The 22,702-nt window shown below is 35.2% G+C and overlaps 1 protein-coding gene across 1 annotated transcript; it reads left to right on the top strand.

Annotated features, from left to right (window-relative positions):
- The first annotated feature begins 1,163 nt into the window (after positions 1–1,163).
- LOC133332716 (YTH domain-containing family protein) lies at positions 1,164–22,224 on the top strand. The gene is made up of 9 exons (XM_061541093.1): positions 1,164–1,187; positions 1,309–1,330; positions 1,517–1,615; positions 1,695–1,811; positions 19,989–20,110; positions 20,205–20,357; positions 20,421–21,103; positions 21,160–22,072; positions 22,177–22,224. The coding sequence occupies exons 1-9, from the start codon at positions 1,164–1,166 to the stop codon at positions 22,222–22,224; spliced, it is 2,181 nt and encodes a 726-aa protein (XP_061397077.1).
- Positions 22,225–22,702: the final 478 nt, after the last annotated feature.

The raw sequence follows: 22,702 nt of genomic DNA, 5'->3' as shown, positions 1-22,702 counted from the left end.
TTTCTTGTGAGCTGTTCGACGAACTGCATTTGGTTTTCTTGATATTGGACTTTAATTTTTCGGAAAAAATGTACTATACCTCCCGAATGCAAGGATGTTGTTTAGGATAGTTGCATTAAATCTGTGAATAGAAATTTGTTCTACATTGTCCAATTCGAATCACTCTCTGAATAACCAAGAAATTTTCCCAATCCTAACAATTAAGAGTAGTTATCAAAAATAAATAAATATTGACAGAATGAAAATATTTATAAAATATTCAAAGTTTTTCAGTAATATTGAAAATGACGAATGAAAAGTAGAAAATTGTATAGTTTTTATATATGCAGCAGGATGTAAATTTTGTTTTCTTCATAATGCAATTTGCATTTCATTCCCTTTGGTTCTAATTGGCGTACAAACCAGAAACAAATGTGGGGAAACCCCAACCCAAAAATTCTCCAATATTTATATAAATGACATTTGAATTGAGAATATTAAAAATATATTCAAAACTACAATATTTTCACAAAAAATGGAAAACATGAATTAAAATTGAACAGGTATGGATTAATACTACAGCCAGGAGAAAGAGAAATATTTGTTTCTTTTTCAATCAATATGTGATTCACGCAAATATATTAACATTTGTTGTACAACAAGAAACAAATAAAAATTAAAAAATAAACTGTGATGACATGCATTAAGAATAGTGTTGTATGAGCGGGTTAATTCATGTGGGAGCGAACAATGTTATTCGAATGACCGTCAGAACAAGGCATTATAAGCTTTGGAAATATTTTGTCGAGTACGGGAACAGACCAATTATTGAATGATTGAGATTTTCGATAACCATATTCGGATGTTCCGATAACAATGGTATGTTTTAGTAAAACAGGTTATCGATAACAATAATCGACAAGTTAAATGTCGACGTACTAGTCCCTAGTGACAAAAAGCAAAATGGTGGTGTCTTTATTTTAAGGTGGAGGATATAATATAAAAGAGATATAATTGAAAATACCATACATACAAACAATTACTGTGAAAACTTATAAGATATATATAATTTACGTAAAAACTGTTTGTGTTAATAAAGTAAGAAGATTTACTGAAGTGAAGTCTATAAAGTGAGCACCACTACCTTTTTTAACTTACAGAAAGGTTCAGTAATTTTACATCAAATGTCATCAGGCGTGTCAGATCAGGTATTTTTTATTTTGTTGTGTATTTGGTATAGTGGGATAGATGCCTTATGAGGATACTATATTATGATTTATATAAATGCAATCTAATGACCCCTGCATTTTTTGTTCTGTGTTATTTCAGATGAAAGTACCCGGAAATACAGGTAATCAGTTGAAATTATTGTTTTCTTGTTGACGTACATACATAACAAATTCCCCGGTTTTGCCCTGAATTAAACACCGCAAAAATACATATCTATATATATACATATATATGGTTCAAGAAACAGTTTGTGTCGGTTTAGACGAAACAAAATTAAAATATGAATTTTTTACCTTTGTATGTTCAGCAAAAAATGAGGATCGAAATATACCATGGAGCCAACATGAGGAAGAAGCATCTGCATATGATAATCTAGCTTCCCCTACTAACGAAGATAATTCTTCAGGTATAATTACTATACATATTAGATCATTTAAAATCGAAATAGGAACTAACATCGATTTGTCTGACATTGTTTTCTTTAGTCTCCAATCAGAGTTCTTCAATGCAGTTTCAATATCCACCATTCAATGCAAAAGAGGTTCAATCTTCTCTGAATAACTATAAATCGCGTAAATCTTCAGCTTCATCTTCGAATTACGGTAAGTATACTTTACGGATTGTCCGTAACATTTTAAAGTTAGTTATTCGAATGAAATTGTGGAACAATAGAGTGTAGGTCAGCTCAAATTTTTGCCATAGGTAGGTCTCGTCTTCCAGACCCAATATATGGTTTAGGCTTAAGTCTAGTATAACGATCAGTAGCGGATCGTCTTGAAAATTTTACCACATATAGTCCGTAGACCATTAAACTAGACTTGGTTTAATTCTAGATTAAGACATAGTCTCTGTTCGTTTTGAAATTTTACCCATATATAGTTTTAGAGTCCTGATTACAACAATATGCTTCTTTTCTTTTGGAGATCCATATTTTCAGAAATATGGGACTCCGAATTTCCGAGACAATTGTAAATAATTTTATTTAAAAAGAGATGTCTCGTAGACCCTGTTGTCATCTATCCACAATAGAAAAGTCCACGGCATCATTTTATCAATACGGGAAAGTATTAAATTTCGGTCTGCATTTAATACTAAGACAAGCATTTAATTGAAACGGAAACGTTCACATAGCACAACATTCCACACGCCCATAGAAATGCATATACCAAATTAAATTTGATGTGAAAATAAGGTTTATGCAACTTTTGTACGCAATTCTGCCACTGCTCTTTGTGTTTCTCTTATGAAATTGTTCGAAGGCTATTTTGAATAATAAATTTGAATTTTAAAAAAAATATTCCAGGCCCCAGGAAAACAATGATTATTATTACTTTTCTGTCGTCCGAAGTTTATCAAATTTATGAACTACAGTCAACGCCCGGTATAACGAATGATATATTGTCAGGCCCATTCGTTATATCGCAAAGTTATTTCAAGGTGCAATTTTATTTAAAAACAAAAAATTTAATACACTTTTTAAAGCATTTCTAACAAAAAATATATTAATTGACGCAATAACAGTAATAATAATATTTCTTATTAGCCTAGCCCATTATTTTTTTGTTTATTTATAATATCAATACAAAGGAAGCCTAAGAGGCCTATTATACATGTTATAAATTTTTTTTTTTTGCGTCAGTTGTTATACCCATTCCGATAGTCAGTATAAAAAATCGTCTATTTTTATCATTCGTTATATCCCAAATTCGTTAAACTGAGTATTCGTTATACCGGGCGTCGACTCTATATATAGATTTTTGTTAATTAATGTTAAAAATTATATCCGGTAAGTATTGCTCTGTTCCAGAACCCGCAAATCCGATATCAATTTGAAAATTTCGTGTACGGCGACAGACAATATTGATTAAATAATGTTGATGGTTAATTTTTTATGTTTTAAAATATTTTCCAAAAAATGTAGTGTTGACGGTGTCCTTGGGATACCATTTGTATTTTGTTGTTGCAAAAACATATAAAAAATATTTCTTAATGGGGGAAAATGGTATTGTTAACGGAGGGGTACGGCAGGCATTATGTCTTGTACTACCGACAGACAGAGGGGTCTACGATCCGAAACGACCCGAGTCATACTCTGCCAACGTCTGTCACCTCAGCCCATTGTAAAAGCAATAGGGCTGCTACAACAACAACCGACAGATAAGGTCAAAAGAGTAAGCTGTGGCAAGATTCATTGTTATAAAAAAATAAATACAAAATTAATTATTAGATTTTCCTCTTTGTGAAAATTTTTTGTCCTCATTGTCCTGATTTATATTAGGCGAGTTTACTTGCGGCAATTCTTATCGTTCTCTTTTGAACTTGCTTTATGCGTCTATACAAGGCAATTCGGTAGCAAACATATACAAACATATCAAAATATAACAACCGATGTTTGTTGTAGAAATTCGCCGATGCGGCTACCTTGTATATCTACCTTGATTTTGAATTTCTTCCCTCTTGCCACTTTTTATACCTCTCACTTCTAAGAACTCAGGCACATATATTAGGTAGTCGCATCGACGAATTACTACAACAAACATAATATGTCAAAATTTGTAAAAAAGACAAACAAAATTCAATTCGCATTGACATTTGAAAATTTAGGCAAATTTAATTCAAACAACCAGAACCAAGCCCTATATAAGGTCGGACAATAAGCACAGCTGAGTATTAAGTTTGCTGTCAAATCATATTTTGAAACATTTCTTGAAACATTTCATTTTTGACATTTCTACAACTAGAAATATTGTAAACAAACAAAAAAAAATGAATAAAATATTTCAGAAAAACTAATTATATGTGATGATAAGCTCAGTGGAACTATTTTTTGATGATGAAAATTATGTTCAAGGTGTGCCATTTATTAGAAAGAATTTAAGAGGTAAATCTATTGGAACTACCATCAGTTCTGTGAGTAGATGCTGACGTTTAGAGAAATGTTCAATCAACTGCTCATATTACCTTGAAGGTGTATTTTCGACTACCAAAAGATGCAGTTGTGTACAAAGATGAAGCCTTAAACCCTGATTTCCGAAAAATGTGTGCAGCTCTGATGTTTTTTGTGGAGGGAAGTTTTCAAAAGTCCCATAGCAATGACTTCAACCTTGGCATGGCTCAACCGACACTGTCGGTGGTTTTCGCCGAAGTTATCCGGCTAATAGAGGAAATTGTATTCAAATTAACGGAGGAGGATAAAGGGAAGAATACATTTTTTTATTCGAAAACAAAGTTCCAGGGTTCTGTCGAATGTATTGATGATACACACGTCATATCATGGACCCAAAAGAAGATGTTCGACACTTTCTGCCATTCATTTGGAATGCGTGTTGGTGGGCCATTGCAGTTAAGGTCTTCTGAAATGGCCTTCCACACATCATCGATAGTGGCTTTGGTTTGACCAAAAGTCCGCACGCCGCGTGCTACATTTGGGTGAGCTTCCATCCGGGCAATAAGGACCTCAAATTGTTCTTTTGTAGTAATATTAACCATTATGGGAAGCCTACAAAGTTCAATTGTTATAAACAGCAACCAGATATAAATGGTTGCCGAAAAATTCTATTTGAAAATTATCTAATATTCTGAAATTATGTTTTTGAAAAATAGTCAGGCTGAATCCCAGTTTGTTGTTTTTATAAAAAACAACTATTTATTAGTGGGGAATGTATGGCATTGTTTGCCGAGGGGTAAGGCAGGGAAGGCTATAGTTTCGGATCACGCCACTGATCTTCATCAGTTCCCTTAGTTTTTTGTTGGGATATTCTCCCCAGAAGCTATTGCTTCTATACAAAAAACCTTTCATACCCAATTCGAATTTCGCTGGAGTCTCATTTCGAGGTTAACAAGGCATTTACAAACAATACCACACCTTTCCCACTGTTGTGTGTTGTCACATCGCGACAAATGCACAAAGTTTGTTGGTGTTGCTAACAGCAACAAACCAAACAGTTTAACCGTGCCTGCGTCTACAACTTCAGTAGTGTTGGCGGTTTATTTGGGATACCATTTGTATTTTGTTTTTGCAAAAAAGTCAGGCTGAATCCCAGTTGTAGTAATATTAACCATTATGGGAAGCCTACAAAGTTCAATTGTTATAAACAGCAACCAGATATAAATGGTTGCCGAAAAATTCTATTTGAAAATTATCTAATATTCTGAAATTATGTTTTTGAAAAATAGTGTTGGCGGTTTATTTGGGATACCATTTGTATTTTGTTTTTGCAAAATAGTCAGGCTGAATCCCAGTTTGTTGTTTTTATAAAAAACAACTATTTATTAGTGGGGAATGTATGGCATTGTTTGCCGAGGGGTAAGGCAGGGAAAACTATAGTTTCGGATCACGCCACTGATCCTCATCAGTTCCCTTAGTTTTTTGTTGGGATATTCATATTTTCTGAATTGAATTATTTTTTCTGATATGACACTATAAACTAAAACACAAAACGAATTGCCAGAAAATTGTCGGTACGAGCAATTTTTTTCCATTTCTATTCCCCTTGCCCCTCTCTCCATCAAACAAAGACTTGCCGCAAGTAAACTCGCCTAATCTAAATTGAGACCAATGTATATTTAATAAGGTAGCCGCATCGGCCCAGCTGTTGGTGCAAATAAATGTAAAAAATGTTGTTGTAATGTTGAACCCAAAAATTAAAAAACTAAATTATAAATGAAAATCTCAGAATTTCGAAGAGCTGGTTTGGCAATACTTTTATTAACATTTTCTACAAGAATTTGTTTAAAAAAATCTTGTGAATCTGCTTGTTTTGGCGGCTACCTTGTATATCTACCTTGATTTTGAATTTCTTCCCTCTTGCCACTTTTTATACCTCTCACTTCTAAGAACTCAGCAACTCTGCTTACAAAAGTTACATGCAAGGCACATATATTAGGTAGTCGCATCGACGAATTACTACAACAAACATAATATGTCAAAACATAATATGTCAAAATTTGTAAAAAAGACAAACAAAATTCAATTCGCATTGACATTTGAAAATTTAGGCAAATTTAATTCAAACAATCAGAACCAAACCCTAAATAAGGTCGGACAGTAAGCACAGCTGAGTATTAAGTTTGCTGTCAAATCATATTTTGAAACATATACATACATACAAAATTATGTTAGACGTCAAAAGGAAAATATTAATGTGTCGATTATGGAATGCAACCAAACTCCAGATGCGAGTTCAACTGGCAACGCAATTGAAATAAAATAACATTATGAATATCAACTTTTCTCAGTTGCTGTCGATAATACTGTTTTGACATTTCTACAACTAGAAATATTGTAAACAAAAAAAAAAAAAAAAAAAAAACAATGAATAAAATATTTCAGAAAAACTAATTATATGTGATGATAAGCTCAGTGGAACTATTTTTTGATGATGAAAATTATGTTCAAGGTGTGCCATTTATTAGAAGGAATTTAAGAGGTAAATCTATTGGAACTACCATCAGTTCTGTGAGTAGATGCTGACGTTTAGAGAAATGTTCAATCAACTGCTCATATTACCTTGAAGGCGTATTTTCGACTACCAAAAGATGCCGTTGTGTACAAAGATGAAGCCTTAAACCCTGATTTCCGAAAAATGTGTGCAGCTCTGATGTTTTTTGTGGAGGGAAGTTTTCAAAAGTCCCATAGCAATGACTTCAACCTTGGCATGGCTCAACCGACAATGTCGGTGGGTTTCGCCGAAGTTATCCGGCTAATAGAGGAAATTGTATTCAAATTAACGGAGGAGGATAAAGGGAAGAATACATTTTTTTATTCGAAAACAAAGTTCCAGGGTTCTGTCGAATGTATTGATGATACACACGTCATATCATGGACCCAAAAGAAGATGTTCGACACTTTCTGCCATTCATTTGGAATGCGTGTTGGTGGGCCATTGCAGTTAAGGTCTTCTGAAATGGCCTTCCACACATCATCGATAGTGGCTTTGGTTTGACCAAAAGTCCGCACGCCGCGTGCTACATTTGGGTGAGCTTCCATCCGGGCAATAAGGACCTCAAATTGTTCTTTTGTAGTAATATTAACCATTATGGGAAGCCTACAATGTTCAATTGTTATAAACAGCAACCAGATATAAATGGTTGCCGAAAAATTCTATTTGAAAATTATCTAATATTCTGAAATTATGTTTTTGAAAAATAGTCAGGCTGAATCCCAGTTTGTTGTTTTTATAAAAAACAACTATTTATTAGTGGGGAATGTATGGCATTGTTTGCCGAGGGGTAAGGCAGGGAAGACTATAGTTTCGGATCACGCCACTGATCCTCATCAGTTCCCTTAGTTTTTTGTTGGGATATTCTCCCCAGAAGCTATTGCTTTTATACAAAAAAACCTTTCATACCCAAATGTCTCTTGTAACAAAGCGAAGTACTTAGCTGACCAACGACATAAACTGCATGAGAATTTCGCTGGAGCCTCACTTCGAGGTTAACAAGGCATTTACAAACAATACCACACCTTTCCCACTGTTGTGTGTTGTCACATCGCGACAAATGCACACAACGACTTTGTTGGTGTTGCTAGTGTACAGCAACAAACCAAACAGTTTAACCGTGCCTGCGTCTACAACTTCAGTAGTGTTGGCGGTTTATTTGGGATACCATTTGTATTTTGTTTTTGCAAAATAGTCAGGCTGAATCCCAGTTAGAAACCAATGTATATTTAATAAGGTAGCCGCATCGGCCCAGCTGTTGGTGCAAATAAATGTAAAAAATGTTGAACCCAAAAATTAAAAAACAAAATTATAAATGAAAATCTCCGAATTTCGAAGAGCTTGTTTGGCAATACTTTTATTAACATTTTCTACAAAAAATTGTGTAAAAAATCTTGTCAATCTGTTTGTTTTGGCAAAATATTTTGACATATCAAAATATAACAACCGATGTTTGTTGTAGAAATTCGCCGATGCGGCTACCTTGTATATCTACCTTGATTTTGAATTTCTTCCCTCTTGCCACTTTTTATACCTCTCACTTCTAAGAACTCAGGCACATATATTAGGTAGTCGCATCGACGAATTACTACAACAAACATAATATGTCAAAATTTGTAAAAAAGACAAAAAAAATTCAATTCGCATTGACATTTGAAAATTTAGGCAAATTTAATTCAAACAATCAGAACCAAGCCCTATGTCAGTAGTCACACGTTCAAATGACAAATTTTCTTCTCAATTTCTTTAAAAATTGCATTGTTGTTTAGACACGCAAATAACCCTTGCATCAAATTTATGAATTTTCTTATTCTTCCACACACTCATTTTCTCGTTTGACCATTGTTCATGGAAATTAAAAAAATGGAATTAAAAGAAGAAAAAAAAAGAAATTATAAAAGGAACTCTTGAATTACTCGACAGACATATTATGTGTTTTTTTCCTCGCAAAAGGTTTTAATTTAATTAACTGCCTTGGCGTTTGTTTGCCGACAGAAAACATAAAATGAAAGAAAATGCAAAACTTTTCTGCAGCCAACTTCAGTTGTTTACAACGAATAACGAAACAAAAGAGAATTGCGGAGTACAAGTATGTATGTACCCCATTTTATTCCTCTCACCTCTTTCGCCCATAAACTCAATTTACTTTACCACAAAATTTGCCCGTGTGACTACTGACTATATTAGGTCGGACAGTAAGCACAGCTGAGTATTAAGTTTGCTGTCAAATCATATTTTGAAACATATACATACATACAAAATTATGTTAGACGGAAAATATTAATGTGTCGATTATGGAAAGCAACCAAACTCCAGTTGCGAGTTCAACTGGCAACGCAATTGAAATAAAATAACATTATGAATATCAACTTTTCTCAGTTGCTGTCGATAATACTGTTTTGACATTTCTACAACTAGAAATATTGTAAACAAACAAAAAAATGAATAAAATATTTCAGAAAAACTAATTATATGTAATGATAAGCTCAGTGGAACTATTTTTTGATGATGAAAATTATGTTCAAGGTGTGCCATTTATTAGAAGGAATTTAAGAGGTAAATCTATTGGAACTACCATCAGTTCTGTGAGTAGATGCTGACGTTTAGAGAAATGTTCAATCAACTGCTCATATTACCTTGAAGGCGTATTTTCGACTACCAAAAGATGCCGTTGTGTACAAAGATGAAGCCTTAAACCCTGATTTCCGAAAAATGTGTGCAGCTCTGATGTTTTTTGTGGAGGGAAGTTTTCAAAAGTCCCATAGTAATGACTTCAACCTTGGCATGGATCAACCGACAATGTCGGTGGTTTTCGCCGAAGTTATCCGGCTAATAGAGGAAATTGTATTCAAATTAACGGAGGAGGATAAAGGGAAGAATACATTTTTTTATTCGAAAACAAAGTTCCAGGGTTCTGTCGAATGTATTGATGATAACACACGTCATATCTATTGGATAGGTTGAAACACGCAGTGGTTTTATATCGTACAAACGTCTTTATTAAAGTTCTTGAATGGAATGGAAAAAATATTGAAAATATTTTTTCACATAAAACATGTATATGTATATATATCAATGCCTACTACATTTGTCTGAACAAGGTAGATATATATACAGTACGATATTTGGTTATACATTGTACACCAACACCCCTTCTCAATGTATCAGATATAGTTAACGTAAATACATATGTATATACATTTAAAGCTAAACTGATAATCCAATTAAATATCTAAATTTACAAATATTAATTTTTTGTAACGGTTTAGTTAAAATATCAGCTAACATTTTATCTGTTGGGCAATATTCGTAGCTTATTTTTTCAGACCATCGCAAATCACGAATAAAGTAATATTTAACATCAATATGTTTGCTTCTTTGATTAATTTTATCTTCCTGTAGAATTTTGAGGCAACTTTGGTTATCTTCATACATTACTGGATTGGATATTTTGATTCCAAATTCTTTCATTAATTGACAAATCCATAACATTTCCTGCGATGCTTCCGCTAAAGCTACTAACTCTGCTTCCGTTGATGACAAAGTTACGTTCGATTGTTTTCTACTTGCATAGCTTATGATGGCGTCACCAAGTTTAAATACAAAACCGCTTGTTGATTTTCGATCATTGGCATCTCCAGCCCAGTCAGCATCAGCATATCCTTTTAGATCCAAATTTGACTTAGAACCAACACACAATTTCAAATTTGGACTGCCTTTCAAATATCTTAACACTCGCTTGACTTCTGTCCAATCTCTTTGACTTGGTTTTTCTATTTTTCGAGATAATATGGACACAACAACTGAAATATCCGGACGTGTATTATTTGCAAGGTATAGCAGAGATCCAATTGCCTTTCTATACAAATGATTATCTTCCAGCAATTTATCATCTTTAATATCCTTTAAATAACCCGGATCCATAGGAATTGAAGAAGTTTTTGCATGAGATAGCCCAAATTCTTGCAACAACTTTGTAACATAATTTTCTTGACACAAATAAAAAACTCCATTTTCGTTACGTGTAACTTCAATTCCCAAATATAATTTGATATCTCCTAGTTCGGTTATTTCAAAGTTCTGCTTAATGGTTCTTGTAACTGTCCTTATTTCCTCGTTACTTTTACTGGCAATAATGACATCGTCTACGTAAATTAAGACATAAACAGTTGAGTTGTTCAATTCTTTTACGTAAAGACATGGATCAGCCTTTCCCCTTCTGAATCCAGAATTAACTAAAACATTGTTCGCAGATTCCAACAACGAGCTGATTGTTTTAGACCATAAATGCTTCTTTTCAATTTACATACCAAATGTTCTTTGCCCTTTTCAATGAAGCCTTCTGGTTGCCGTATATAAATTTCAGAATCAATCTCACCATTGAGGAAAGCGGTCTTTACATCAATGTTTTTCACGTTCATATTTTTATAGCTTGCCACTGCTAATAGAGTCCTCAACGTTGTTTGCTTTACCACAGGCGCAAAAACTTGATCATAAGTTTCTCCGTACTTCTGGGAATATCCCTTTGCTACATATCTGGCCTTGTACTTGGCTCTGTCGTCAATGGTTTTCTTCACTTTAAAAACCCACTTACAATCAATCAACTTGTGTCCTTTAGGCATTTCCACAAGATCCCATGTCTGATTGTCATGCAGCGACTTGATTTCCTCATTCATAGCTTTCATCCACTCCTTGCTGTCGGATTTCGATATAGCATCCTTGTAAGAAACAGGATCATCCACATAAGAAACTTTACACGCATATCTTTTAGGCGGTACATTTTTGTTTGCTCTCGTTGAGACTCTTCTTTCAGCATTGTGATTTGATGTAACATTTTCAAGAACTTCTTCTCGTTGCGATTCACCAGAAGATGACGTAGAATTTATTTCATCTGCAGACTCAAAACCATAAAACTCGTCTTCCTCTTCTCCACTTGATATGCCTTCATTTTTCATATCAGAATTTGAAACTTCCGAGGGTACATTAACCATATTCTCCGACGTTCTTTCAACTTCAATTAAATCACGACGACAGTCTGGTTCAATAAATTCCACATCTCTACTAATAACAATAGCGTTTGTCTTAGTATTGAGTAATCGATATGCTTTCGATTCATCACAGTAGCCAACCAAATTGCATTTGATCGCAACATTATCTAACTTTCTTCTCTTTTGTTTGTTAATATGTGCGTACGCAACCGATCCAAAAACTCGAATATGGCTTAAGCTTGGAGTTTTGTTGAACCATAGTGAAAAAGGAGTAACATTTGTAATGGAAGTTTGAATCCTGTTCTGAACATAATTTGCTGTGTTCACAGCTTCCGCCCAACATTTTACATGAATTTCAGAGTCATTCAACATGCAGCGAGCCATCTCCATCAAGCTTCTATTCTTTCTTTCGGCTACTCCATTTTGTTCAGGAGTGTAGGGGGCAGTTAATTGATGAACTATTCCTTTTGACTTTAGGAATGTTTCCATCTTATTGCTACAAAATTCACCCCCACGATCAGATCTCAATATTTTCATACGCTTACCAAATTGATTTTCCGTCATTTCCACAAATTCTTGTATTTTATCAAAAACCATATCCTTGGATTTTAAAAAATACACATGACAGTATCGGCTGTAGTCATCTATCATTACTAAAAAGTAACGGTTACCACTCGGAGTTGTATTCTGCATTGGTCCGCATACATCCGCGTGAATTATTTCCAAAATAGCCTCGGACTTTGTTTCTGACATTTTTGGAAACGACTTTCTTGTTAATTTTGATTGTAAACACACCTCACATGCTGACGAACATGAGCATTTCTTTATATTCAATCCAGCCGCTAGACCTTCACTAGCACTATTTTTGATTGCCTGAATATTTCTGTGACCCAGTCGACGGTGCCAAACATGAACGCATTCCGCATTGACTCGACATAATTTATTCGCCATTTGACTACTATTAAGTATATACAAATTGTTCCTCAGACTTCCGGTAGCACAAACTTGACCATCCATCAATATTGAACAGCTATCTGATTCAAAATGCACCTTGTATCCTCCATTTGTCAATTTCCTTACTGATAATAAACTTCCATCAAGTTCAGGAATGTACAAAACATCTTGTACACATATTTCTTTATTTTGACAAAACAGACGACATTCACCGATGTCACTTGCTTTTAATTCGGTACCATCAGCCAAATATATTGAATCATTTCGTTGCCTATTCAATCTGTAAAATAATTCTTTATTGCAGCACATATGGCAAGTTGCAGCCGAATCTATGAACCAATTATGTTCCTTTCTTTTCGATGTAACACCGAAACAATGATTTTTATTTTCCTTATTCTCCGCAACATTTGCTCGACTTCCATTCAGTTTTCTATTCGGACAATTTTTCTTTATGTGTCCCATCTTACCACATGAAAAACATTTTGGCTTGAATTTCTTTTGCGTTTTAAAAACAGTATCAGCCATTGGAGCAACTTCAGATTTCCGTGTAAATTCTTGAAGCAGTTTTTCTTTTACCAAATCCACGGTTAAATCATTCTCTGGACGCATTTCCAACGATGAAACCAACGAATTGTATTCCTCCGGCAGGCTCCCAAGCAAAAATGCCACCGTTTTGTGCTCACCAATTTCCTCACCAAGGTCATTTAAACGATCCACAATATCCATAAATTCTGTGATGTGTTCTTCCATCGCTTGTCCTCCTTGCATTCTATTTGTTGACAGTTGGCGTAGAAGACTTACTTTATTTGTTAAATTTGACTTTTCATGGTGCTTCATTAAAACATTCCAAAATTCCTTAGCTGTCTTAAGCTTCTTGATATGTACTTTTTGAGATTCTTCCACCGATATTTGCCCTTGCTTTTCCGTCGCGAATTAACCACTTCGCATCAGGAGCACTTGGCACTTCTTGAACGATGATATCCCATAGTTCCCGTTCCAGAAACAACAGTTCCATATTGAATTTCCAATTATGATAGTTGGAATTTGAAAGCTTGGGAAATTGCACATTTGTTCCATTCATTTTTGCCGTTAAAATACACGAATTACTGATTTAAATCAGTTCTTGCAAAACGAATTAAAATTACCAATTTATATTCCACGTAAGCTCTGGGCCTATAACCTATTGGGTAGTTTGAAACACGCAGTGGTTTTATATCGTACAAACGTCTTTATTAAAGTTCTTGAATGGAATGGAAAAAATATTGAAAATATTTTTTCATATAAAACATGTATATGTATATATATCAATGCCTACTACATTTCTCTAAACAAGGTAGATATATATACAGTACGATATTTGGTTATACATTGTACACCAACAATATCATGGACCCAAAAGAAGATGTTCGACACTTTCTGACATTCATTTGGAATGCGTGTTGGTGGGCCATTGCAGTTAAGGTCTTCTGAAATGGCCTTCCACACATCATCGATAGTGGCTTTGGTTTGACCAAAAGTCCGCACGCCGCGTGCTACATTTGGGTGAGCTTCCATCCGGGCAATAAGGACCTCAAATTGTTCTTTTGTAGTAATATTAACCATTATGGGAAGCCTACAAAGTTCAGTTGTTATAAACAGCAACCAGATATAAATAGTTGCCGAAAAATTCTATTTGAAAATTATCTAATATTCTGAAATTATGTTTTTGAAAAATAGTCAGGCTGAATCCCAGTTTGTTGTTTTTATAAAAAACAACTATTTATTAGTGGGGAATGTATGGCATTGTTTGCCGAGGGGTAAGGCAGGGAAGACTATAGTTTCGGATCACGCCACTGATCCTCATCAGCGACAAATGCACACAACGACTTTGTTGGTGTTGCTAGTGTACAGCAACAAACCAAACAGTTTAACCGTGCCTGCGTCTACAACTTCAGTAGTGTTGGCGGTTTATTTGGGATACCATTTGTATTTTGTTTTTGCAAAATAGTCAGGCTGAATCCCAGTTTGTTGTTTTTATAAAAAACAACTATTTATTAGTGGGGAATGTATGGCATTGTTTCCCGAGGGGTAAGTTTCGGATCACGCCACTGATCCTCATCAGTTCCCTTAGTTTTTTGTTGGGATATTCTACCCAGAAGCTATTGCTTCTATACAAAAAACCTTTCATACCCAAATGTCTCTTGTAACAAAGCGAAGTACTTAGCTGACCAACGACATAAACTGCATGAGAATTTCGCTGGGGCCTCACTTCGAGGTTAACAAGGCATTTACAAACAATACCACACCTTTCCCACTGTTGTGTGTTGTCACATCGCGACAAATGCACACAACGACTTTGTTGGTGTTGCTAGTGTACAGCAACAAACCAAACAGTTTAACCGTGCCTGCGTCTACAATTTCAGTAGTGTTGGCGGTTTATTTGGGATACCATTTGTATTTTGTTTTTGCAAAATAGTCAGGCTGAATCCCAGTTTGTTGTTTTTATAAAAAACAACTATTTATTAGTGGGGAATGTATGGCATTGTTTGCCGAGGGGTAAGGCAGGGAAGACTATAGTTTCGGATCACGCCACTGATCCTCATCAGTTCCCTTAGTTTTTTGTTGGGATATTCTACCCAGAAGCTATTGCTTCTATACAAAAAACCTTTCATACCCAAATGTCTCTTGTAACAAAGCGAAGTACTTAGCTGACCAACGACATAAACTGCATGATAATTTCGCTGGGGCCTCACTTCGAGGTTAACAAGGCATTTACAAACAATACCACACCTTTCCCACTGTTGTGTGTTGTCACATCGCGACAAATGCACACAACGACTTTGTTGGTGTTGCTAGTGTACAGCAACAAACCAAACAGTTTAACCGTGCCTGCGTCTACAACTTCAGTAGTGTTGGCGGTTTATTTGGGATACCATTTGTATTTTGTTTTTGCAAAATAGTCACGCTGAATCCCAGTTTGTTGTTTTTATAAAAAATAACTATTTATTAGTGGGAATGTATGGCATTGTTTGCCGAGGGGTAAGTTTCGGATCACGCCACTGATCCTCATCAGTTCCCTTAGTTTTTTGTTGGGATATTCTACCCAGAAGCTATTGCTTCTATACAAAAAACCTTTCATACCCAAATGTCTCTTGTAATAAAGCGAAGTACTTAGCTGACCAACGACATAAACTGCATGAGAATTTCGCTGGGGCCTCACTTCGAGGTTAACAAGGCATTTACAAACAATACCACACCTTTCCCACTGTTGTGTGTTGTCACATCGCGACAAATGCACACAACGACTTTGTTGGTGTTGCTAGTGTACAGCAACAAACCAAACAGTTTAACCGTGCCTGCGTCTACAACTTCAGTAGTGTTGGCGGTTTATTTGGGATACCATTTGTATTTTGTTTTTGCAAAATAGTCAGGCTGAATCCCAGTTTGTTGTTTTTATAAAAAACAACTATTTATTAGTGGGGAATGTATGGCATTGTTTGCCGAGGGGTAAGGCAGGGAAGACTATAGTTTCGGATCACGCCACTGATCCTCATCAGTTCCCTTAGTTTTTTGTTGGGATATTCTACCCAGAAGCTATTGCTTCTATACAAAAAACCTTTCATACCCAAATGTCTCTTGTAACAAAGCGAAGTACTTAGCTGACCAACGACATAAACTGCATGAGAATTTCGCTGGGGCCTCACTTCGAGGTTAACAAGGCATTTACAAACAATACCACACCTTTCCCACTTGTGTGTTGTCACATCGCGACAAATGCACACAACGACTTTGTTGGTGTTGCTAGTGTACAGCAACAAACCAAACAGTTTAACCGTGCCTGCGTCTACAACTTCAGTAGTGTTGGCGGTTTATTTGGGATACCATTTGTATTTTGTTTTTGCAAAATAGTCAGGCTGAATCCCAGTTTGTTGTTTTTATAAAAAACAACTATTTATTAGTGGGGAATGTATGGCATTGTTTGCCGAGGGGTAAGGCAGGGAAGACTATAGTTTCGGATCACGCCACTGATCCTCATCAGTTCCCTTAGTTTTTTGTTGGGATATTCTCCCCAGAAGCTATTGCTTCTATACAAAAAACCTTTCATACCCAAATGTCTCTTGTAACAAAGCGAAGTACTTAGCTGACCAACGACATAAACTGCATGATAATTTCGCTGGGGCCTCACTGGTATTGTGGTATTGTTTGTAAATGCCTTGTTAACCTCGAAGTGAGGCTCCAGCGAAATTCTCATGCAGTTTATGTCGTTGGTCAGCTAAGTACTTCGCTTTGTTACAAGAGACATTTGGGTATGAAAGGTTTTTTGTATAGAAGCAATAGCTTCTGGGGAGAATGTCCCAACAAAAAACTAAGGGAACTGATGAGGATCAGTGGCGTGATCCGAAAATATAGTCTTCCCTGCCTTACACCTCGGCAAACAATGCCATACATTCCCCACTAATAAATAGTTGTTTTTTATAAAAACAACAAACTGGGATTCAGCCTGACTATTTTGCAAAAACAAAATACAAATGGTATCCCAAATAAACCGCCAACACTACTGAAGTTGTAGACGCAGGCACGGTTAAACTGTTTGGTTTGTTGCTGTACACTAGCAACACCAACAAAGTCGTTGTGTGCATTTGTCGCGATGTGACAACACACAACAGTGGGAAAGGTGTGGTATTGTTTGTAAATGCCTTGTTAACCTCGAAGTGAGGCTCCAGCGAAATTCTCATGCAGTTTATGTCGTTGGTCAGCTAAGTACTTCGCTTTGTTACAAGAGACATTTGGGTATGAAAGGTTTTTTGTATAGAAGCAATAGCTTCTGGGGAGAATATCCCAACAAAAAACTAAGGGAACTGATGAGGATCAGTGGCGTGATCCGAAACTATAGTCTTCCCTGCCTTACCCCTCGGCAAACAATGCCATACATTCCCCACTAATAAATAGTTGTTTCTTATAAAAACAACAAACTGGGATTCAGCCTGACTATTTTGCAAAAACAAAATACAAATGGTATCCCAAATAAACCGCCAACACTACATTCTGAAATTATCTAATATTTATATTATTGCACATTCCAATATCTGGCCGATCGCTACGAGAACGCATTATGTTCAAAGATGAATGAAAATTCTTAATTTCTCTCTATATTTTTAATAGTTCATATACCGCCAAATTATATATGAGAAATGTATCTTGGCAACAAATAAACATGTGTACATTGAAAATGTAAGTCCAATGGTAGTTGTGTAAGGTATTACATTGCGACGACCGACTTTACTGCTCGGTTCACTGGTTTTAAGAAATTCAATTCAAAATGTAAACATTCCGTTTCAGAACATAAAAGGATCTGCTTATTTTACAATTTTTGCAACTTTTTACTCAAAACCCACAAATCTGGTAAAACATTGAATCAAATTTAAGAGAACGCAACACAAAATGGCGTTCTCTTTGTAAAGTTTTTACTCGAAAAATTTGTCCGAGTAGAAATGGTAAACAGGAATGCCAACTTCTGATTGGCTGTTATGTTAATTTTGAAGTATTGGCATCTAATTTTGGCATATTTATTTTGTACTCTGAGAGCGATTTTGTTGTGTTTCCCTTTTTCTAGCTTTAATATTAAAAACTTACTGGAACAGAGCAAATATGTTTTCCCAATAAATAATTTAATGTATGTTTACCCAACATTAATAAAGAGTATCCCAGTTACAAATTCCAAATAAGTAATTGACACACATGTAAATAAGGTCCTTGCGTAATACGGACGTTCAAGGTGAGAAGTTGGGTATACTGTGGACTTTAACCACGATTTACCGTTAATTACATATATTATTTTTTGCACCAAGGTGTATTTTTAAGCAATGTACTTTAAATGATTTATCGAACAAAAATTAATATAGAGTAACTTCGGGTAATGTGGACCACCATTTTCTTCTTTTTGATATTGTGGGTGTAACAACGGTAAAAAATAAAAACAAATTGTTTTCACAACATAGTAGATTTGTAGGCTAAATATATTCCAGGTCAAAAATTATATATATATGTCTATAAAAATTTTATTGTATTATATTTCAAAAAACTCTAAACTGCAAATAAAAATAACTTGGCGGGTAATGTGGACCAGTATGTGTGGGTAATGAGAATCAGTAAGTTAAAGGTAGGTTGTGGACTGGGTGTAATAAATTTCAATTTATTGCACTCTTAGGTAACAATGAATGCAAAAATATATGGGTTCATGTTTTGGAATAGCCCCCATTTAAGGGTACCGCCCCATTTAAGGGTACCGCCCCATTTGCGGTATTTTAAAGGTCCTTGCTTCATTATCCAACCGAAGCACCTGTAATTTCGCATATCGAGTTTTTAGAGGTTAGAATACCTACTCGCATATTAAATGCGCCCCCGTTTCGAACTCGTCCTCATGAAAAGGTCCTACTTTTTTTTAGTGGTCCACATTACCCTACATTGGATATTTTTATTTAAGAAAAGTTATCGGCTTCAAAAATGAATAAAAAATTTTATTTTGTAATTACAGCTAAACGTATATTTTTTGTTAAAGAAAACAAGAAAACCACATAACTTCTTTATATTCGAGAAAAATAAAGTGCTCATCTATTTTGCAAAAACGTTCGACTATTGTGCTACAAAATGCTCAAATCACACTTTTACAATCAGTGCTACATTTTCTACTACTACATTTTCAACATTGCAATTATTTATTTAAAAACAATTTTGATGTTTGTTTTCACTAATTAGGAAAACATTTATCAAGTCGGCATTGACATATTTCTTAGATATGGGGGGTGGTCCACATTTCACGCATGGTCCACATTACCCGAAGTTACTCTATATGCTGATTCCCGAGACTATATTCCTTATGCTATGTACATTCGTTGTTCGACCCTGAATTATGAAATAATTACTTAGTTTCCCACAAAAATAAAAAAAAATTACCTTATTCTCCAAATTCTTTACAATTTATCACTTGGCAAGGTTGCGTGGGTGTTTCAATAGTGTTGTAAGGTATATATTTTCTGTTAAAGGTCGACAAAACTTTTAATTTTTGAATGTACTTTTTTCAATAATAATGATGTGTAGTCTGCTTGTACCAATACAGAATTTGTTAGTAAGCCTTGTAACAAGAAATACGTAAATGAAATATATTTAATCAAAGTTTCATACTAAAGTCAAGATGAAGAGAACTGATTACTCTAAGCACAGTAATTCACGGTGAAGTAATGCTTACTCCGTAAATATTAAATTTCCGAAGGTAGCTGGTAAAAATATGTTAATGTGGTTCAAATACGCAATGGTCCAATGCATCTGTAAAATAGTACATTTTTTTTTTTTTTTTTTTTTTTTGCACATTGTGTATGAAATTTATAATGAGAATATAAATTTATTATTTTATTTTTAGATTCCAATAAGAGATATAACAAGTCATCGTATAATAAAAGAGACGATTATCAACAATCTGCTTGGGGTCCAAACACACGAAGGGGAGTAACAAGTGATATTTCATCCGTAAACTATCACAAGGTAAATATGCACTGTAGTATAACACATATGAACTCTTTATTAAGCGAATATATATATTGTTGCATTAAATGTAAAGGGTAATCGTTATGATGAGAATAAACAGGACAATTACGGAAACGAAAAGTTGGATAATAAAAATAACGTGGTCTTTTCTTCCGAAGAGAAGAAAAGCTCTAGCTCAACATCGGCTCCCAAAAAGACAACATGGGCATCGATTGCCTCACAACCAGCAAAATTGACGTCGAGGGTGAGCATAAATATGATACGAATCGGAAACGGTGTTAATTACAAATTATGTACTTTATTACAGACTACTCTTACAACTTCCAGTCACAAAAAGAAAGGCCCTGGTATGCCTCCACCCCCCATGGTACCAGGCAAACATAATTTGGACGTGAATATTTGGGATATTCCCAACAACAATCCACCACCAGTGCCGTCACCACCGCCACCAATTGACTTGGGTGCGAGTGACCTCAATTCAGACTTTTCTCCCGGACTGGGTTCGGATTTTGAACTATCTTCACGATCAGAGAATAGTGGTTCGAATAGAATTCCAGATAATACAAAAGATGATAACAAAGGGAATTATGGAAATTTTGCTCGTGTAAGGAGTTCACCTAATGGACACTCCCGAAAAAATTGGTCTACTCAACACCCATTGCATCATCAACTAAACACTCGACAGCCAGGAAATATGCGTCATTCTGATGGAAAATTAGGAGGTGGTGGTGGTGGTCATGGTAGAGGAAACAATGACAACACCGGCATAAGTTCTGGTTATGGTCGCTATGGAGATCGAAGGTCTCATTACGGGCCGTCGCGCCATGATAACGAAAGTGTGCCCACAGATTTGCATGGGGGAAGTTCCCCAAAAAATATTGACACAAACGACAGACCTGTTGAATCTCCACAGGCAGTTTTGGAGGAATTACGTGACAAAAATAATTATAACCCAGCTGAGATTGATTTAGAAAGTGCTGCTACTGCCAGGTAATTTCAACATTAATAATGTTGGCAAAAGCGTACTAATTTGTATTTATTTTTAGATTTTTTGTCATTAAATCGTACTCGGAGGATGATATTCATCGTAGCATAAAGTATGAAATATGGTGTTCAACAGACCACGGAAATAAACGGCTAGATGATGCCTTTAAGGAGCGCCACAAGGAAAACGGAAATGTACTACTCTTTTTCTCGGTAAATGGCTCCGGTCACTTTTGTGGGATGGCTCAAATGATGACTCCTGTTGATTACAATTCAACGTCAAGTGTATGGTCGCAGGACAAGTGGAAGGGTAAATTTAAAGTCAAGTGGATATATGTTAAGGACGTTCCGAACAATGCCTTGCGCCACATAACATTAGAAAATAATGAAAACAAGCCCGTAACCAATTCCCGTGACACCCAAGAAGTGCCCCACGCCAAGGGAATAGAAGTTTTACAAATTCTCCATTCCTATGAACACGTAACGTCTATATTCGACGATTTCTACCATTATGAGAAGAAGCAAGAAGAAGAGGTGTCGTCAAAGAAACCTCTAGGTGGATATGATGGTCCCCAATCTAGACCTCATTACAACTCGCGCCAAAACGATGATCGCGACAGAGAACGTGAGGGACGTAGTGGAGGAAGTGGTTTACCACCAAAGTATTATGGTGGTGGCTCTTCCTTCCGTGATCGAAATAACACTTATCGTGGTGGAAGTTATAATTCATATAACGATCATCGCCGTTTCGACAGTCATCGAGCAGTAGATCGTAGTGATTTTAAAGATGTTGATGCTGACAGAGAGAACAATGAATACAATAATTCCAGTAGAAATATTTCAAAGTATGAATACAACAGACGGGATGATCGAATGTCGTCTAAACACAATAACAGAGAGAGGGAATTTCTAGATGAACAACATACAAAGCCCGAATCTTCTCGAATTCGTTCTGTACCAAGGGAAACACAAAAAGTAAATATAAACATTTAATTTCTTCATATTTTTGGCATTTGCCTGAACATTTGTAAATATTTAAATTAATAATCTTACTTATTTGTAATGTCCTTTTTTTGCAGGACAACGAATATTCCAACACAGATCGCGTTCGAGGTAACGACTATTGATCATAAAAAACCCCAGAGATTACCGTAGAAATTAACGCATGAAATAGGAAATGGTTGGTTAGAAAGTCTTAAAACAAATATTTTTGGCGTAACTACATTGTATCTAATTAACCATAAAAAATAGGATATGCCGAAACCTACAATTTCAACTAAACACCAATACGATGATGACGATTTATAGGTGTATATGCATTAACATATGCATCTTTATTTATTAATATATCTGAAATTACCGATTTTTACTTCAAATTGCAATTAAAAATGTAAAAGCATCCACACGATAAAAAGCAAATAAAATATATAGATTATATAAAAATACATTAAAAGATGATCAATATATTACTGAAAAGAAATGAGAAATAATATTTTTACGTAATTATTTATTAGTATGTAATTATAATTCTATTGACATTTGATGTATCGACTAAATGCCCGACAAATTAACGATGGTTTGCTATAGAAGCCATTCCTTGTAGTT

Source organism: Musca vetustissima, unplaced genomic scaffold, assembly GCF_032173495.1.
Source record: "Musca vetustissima isolate MV318-11 ecotype Yass unplaced genomic scaffold, APGP_CSIRO_Mvet_v1 utg97807, whole genome shotgun sequence".
NCBI lineage: Eukaryota > Metazoa > Arthropoda > Insecta > Diptera > Muscidae > Musca > Musca vetustissima.
The sequence above is the reverse complement of the archived record's forward strand: the minus strand, read 5'-3'. Positions and strand labels throughout refer to the sequence as shown.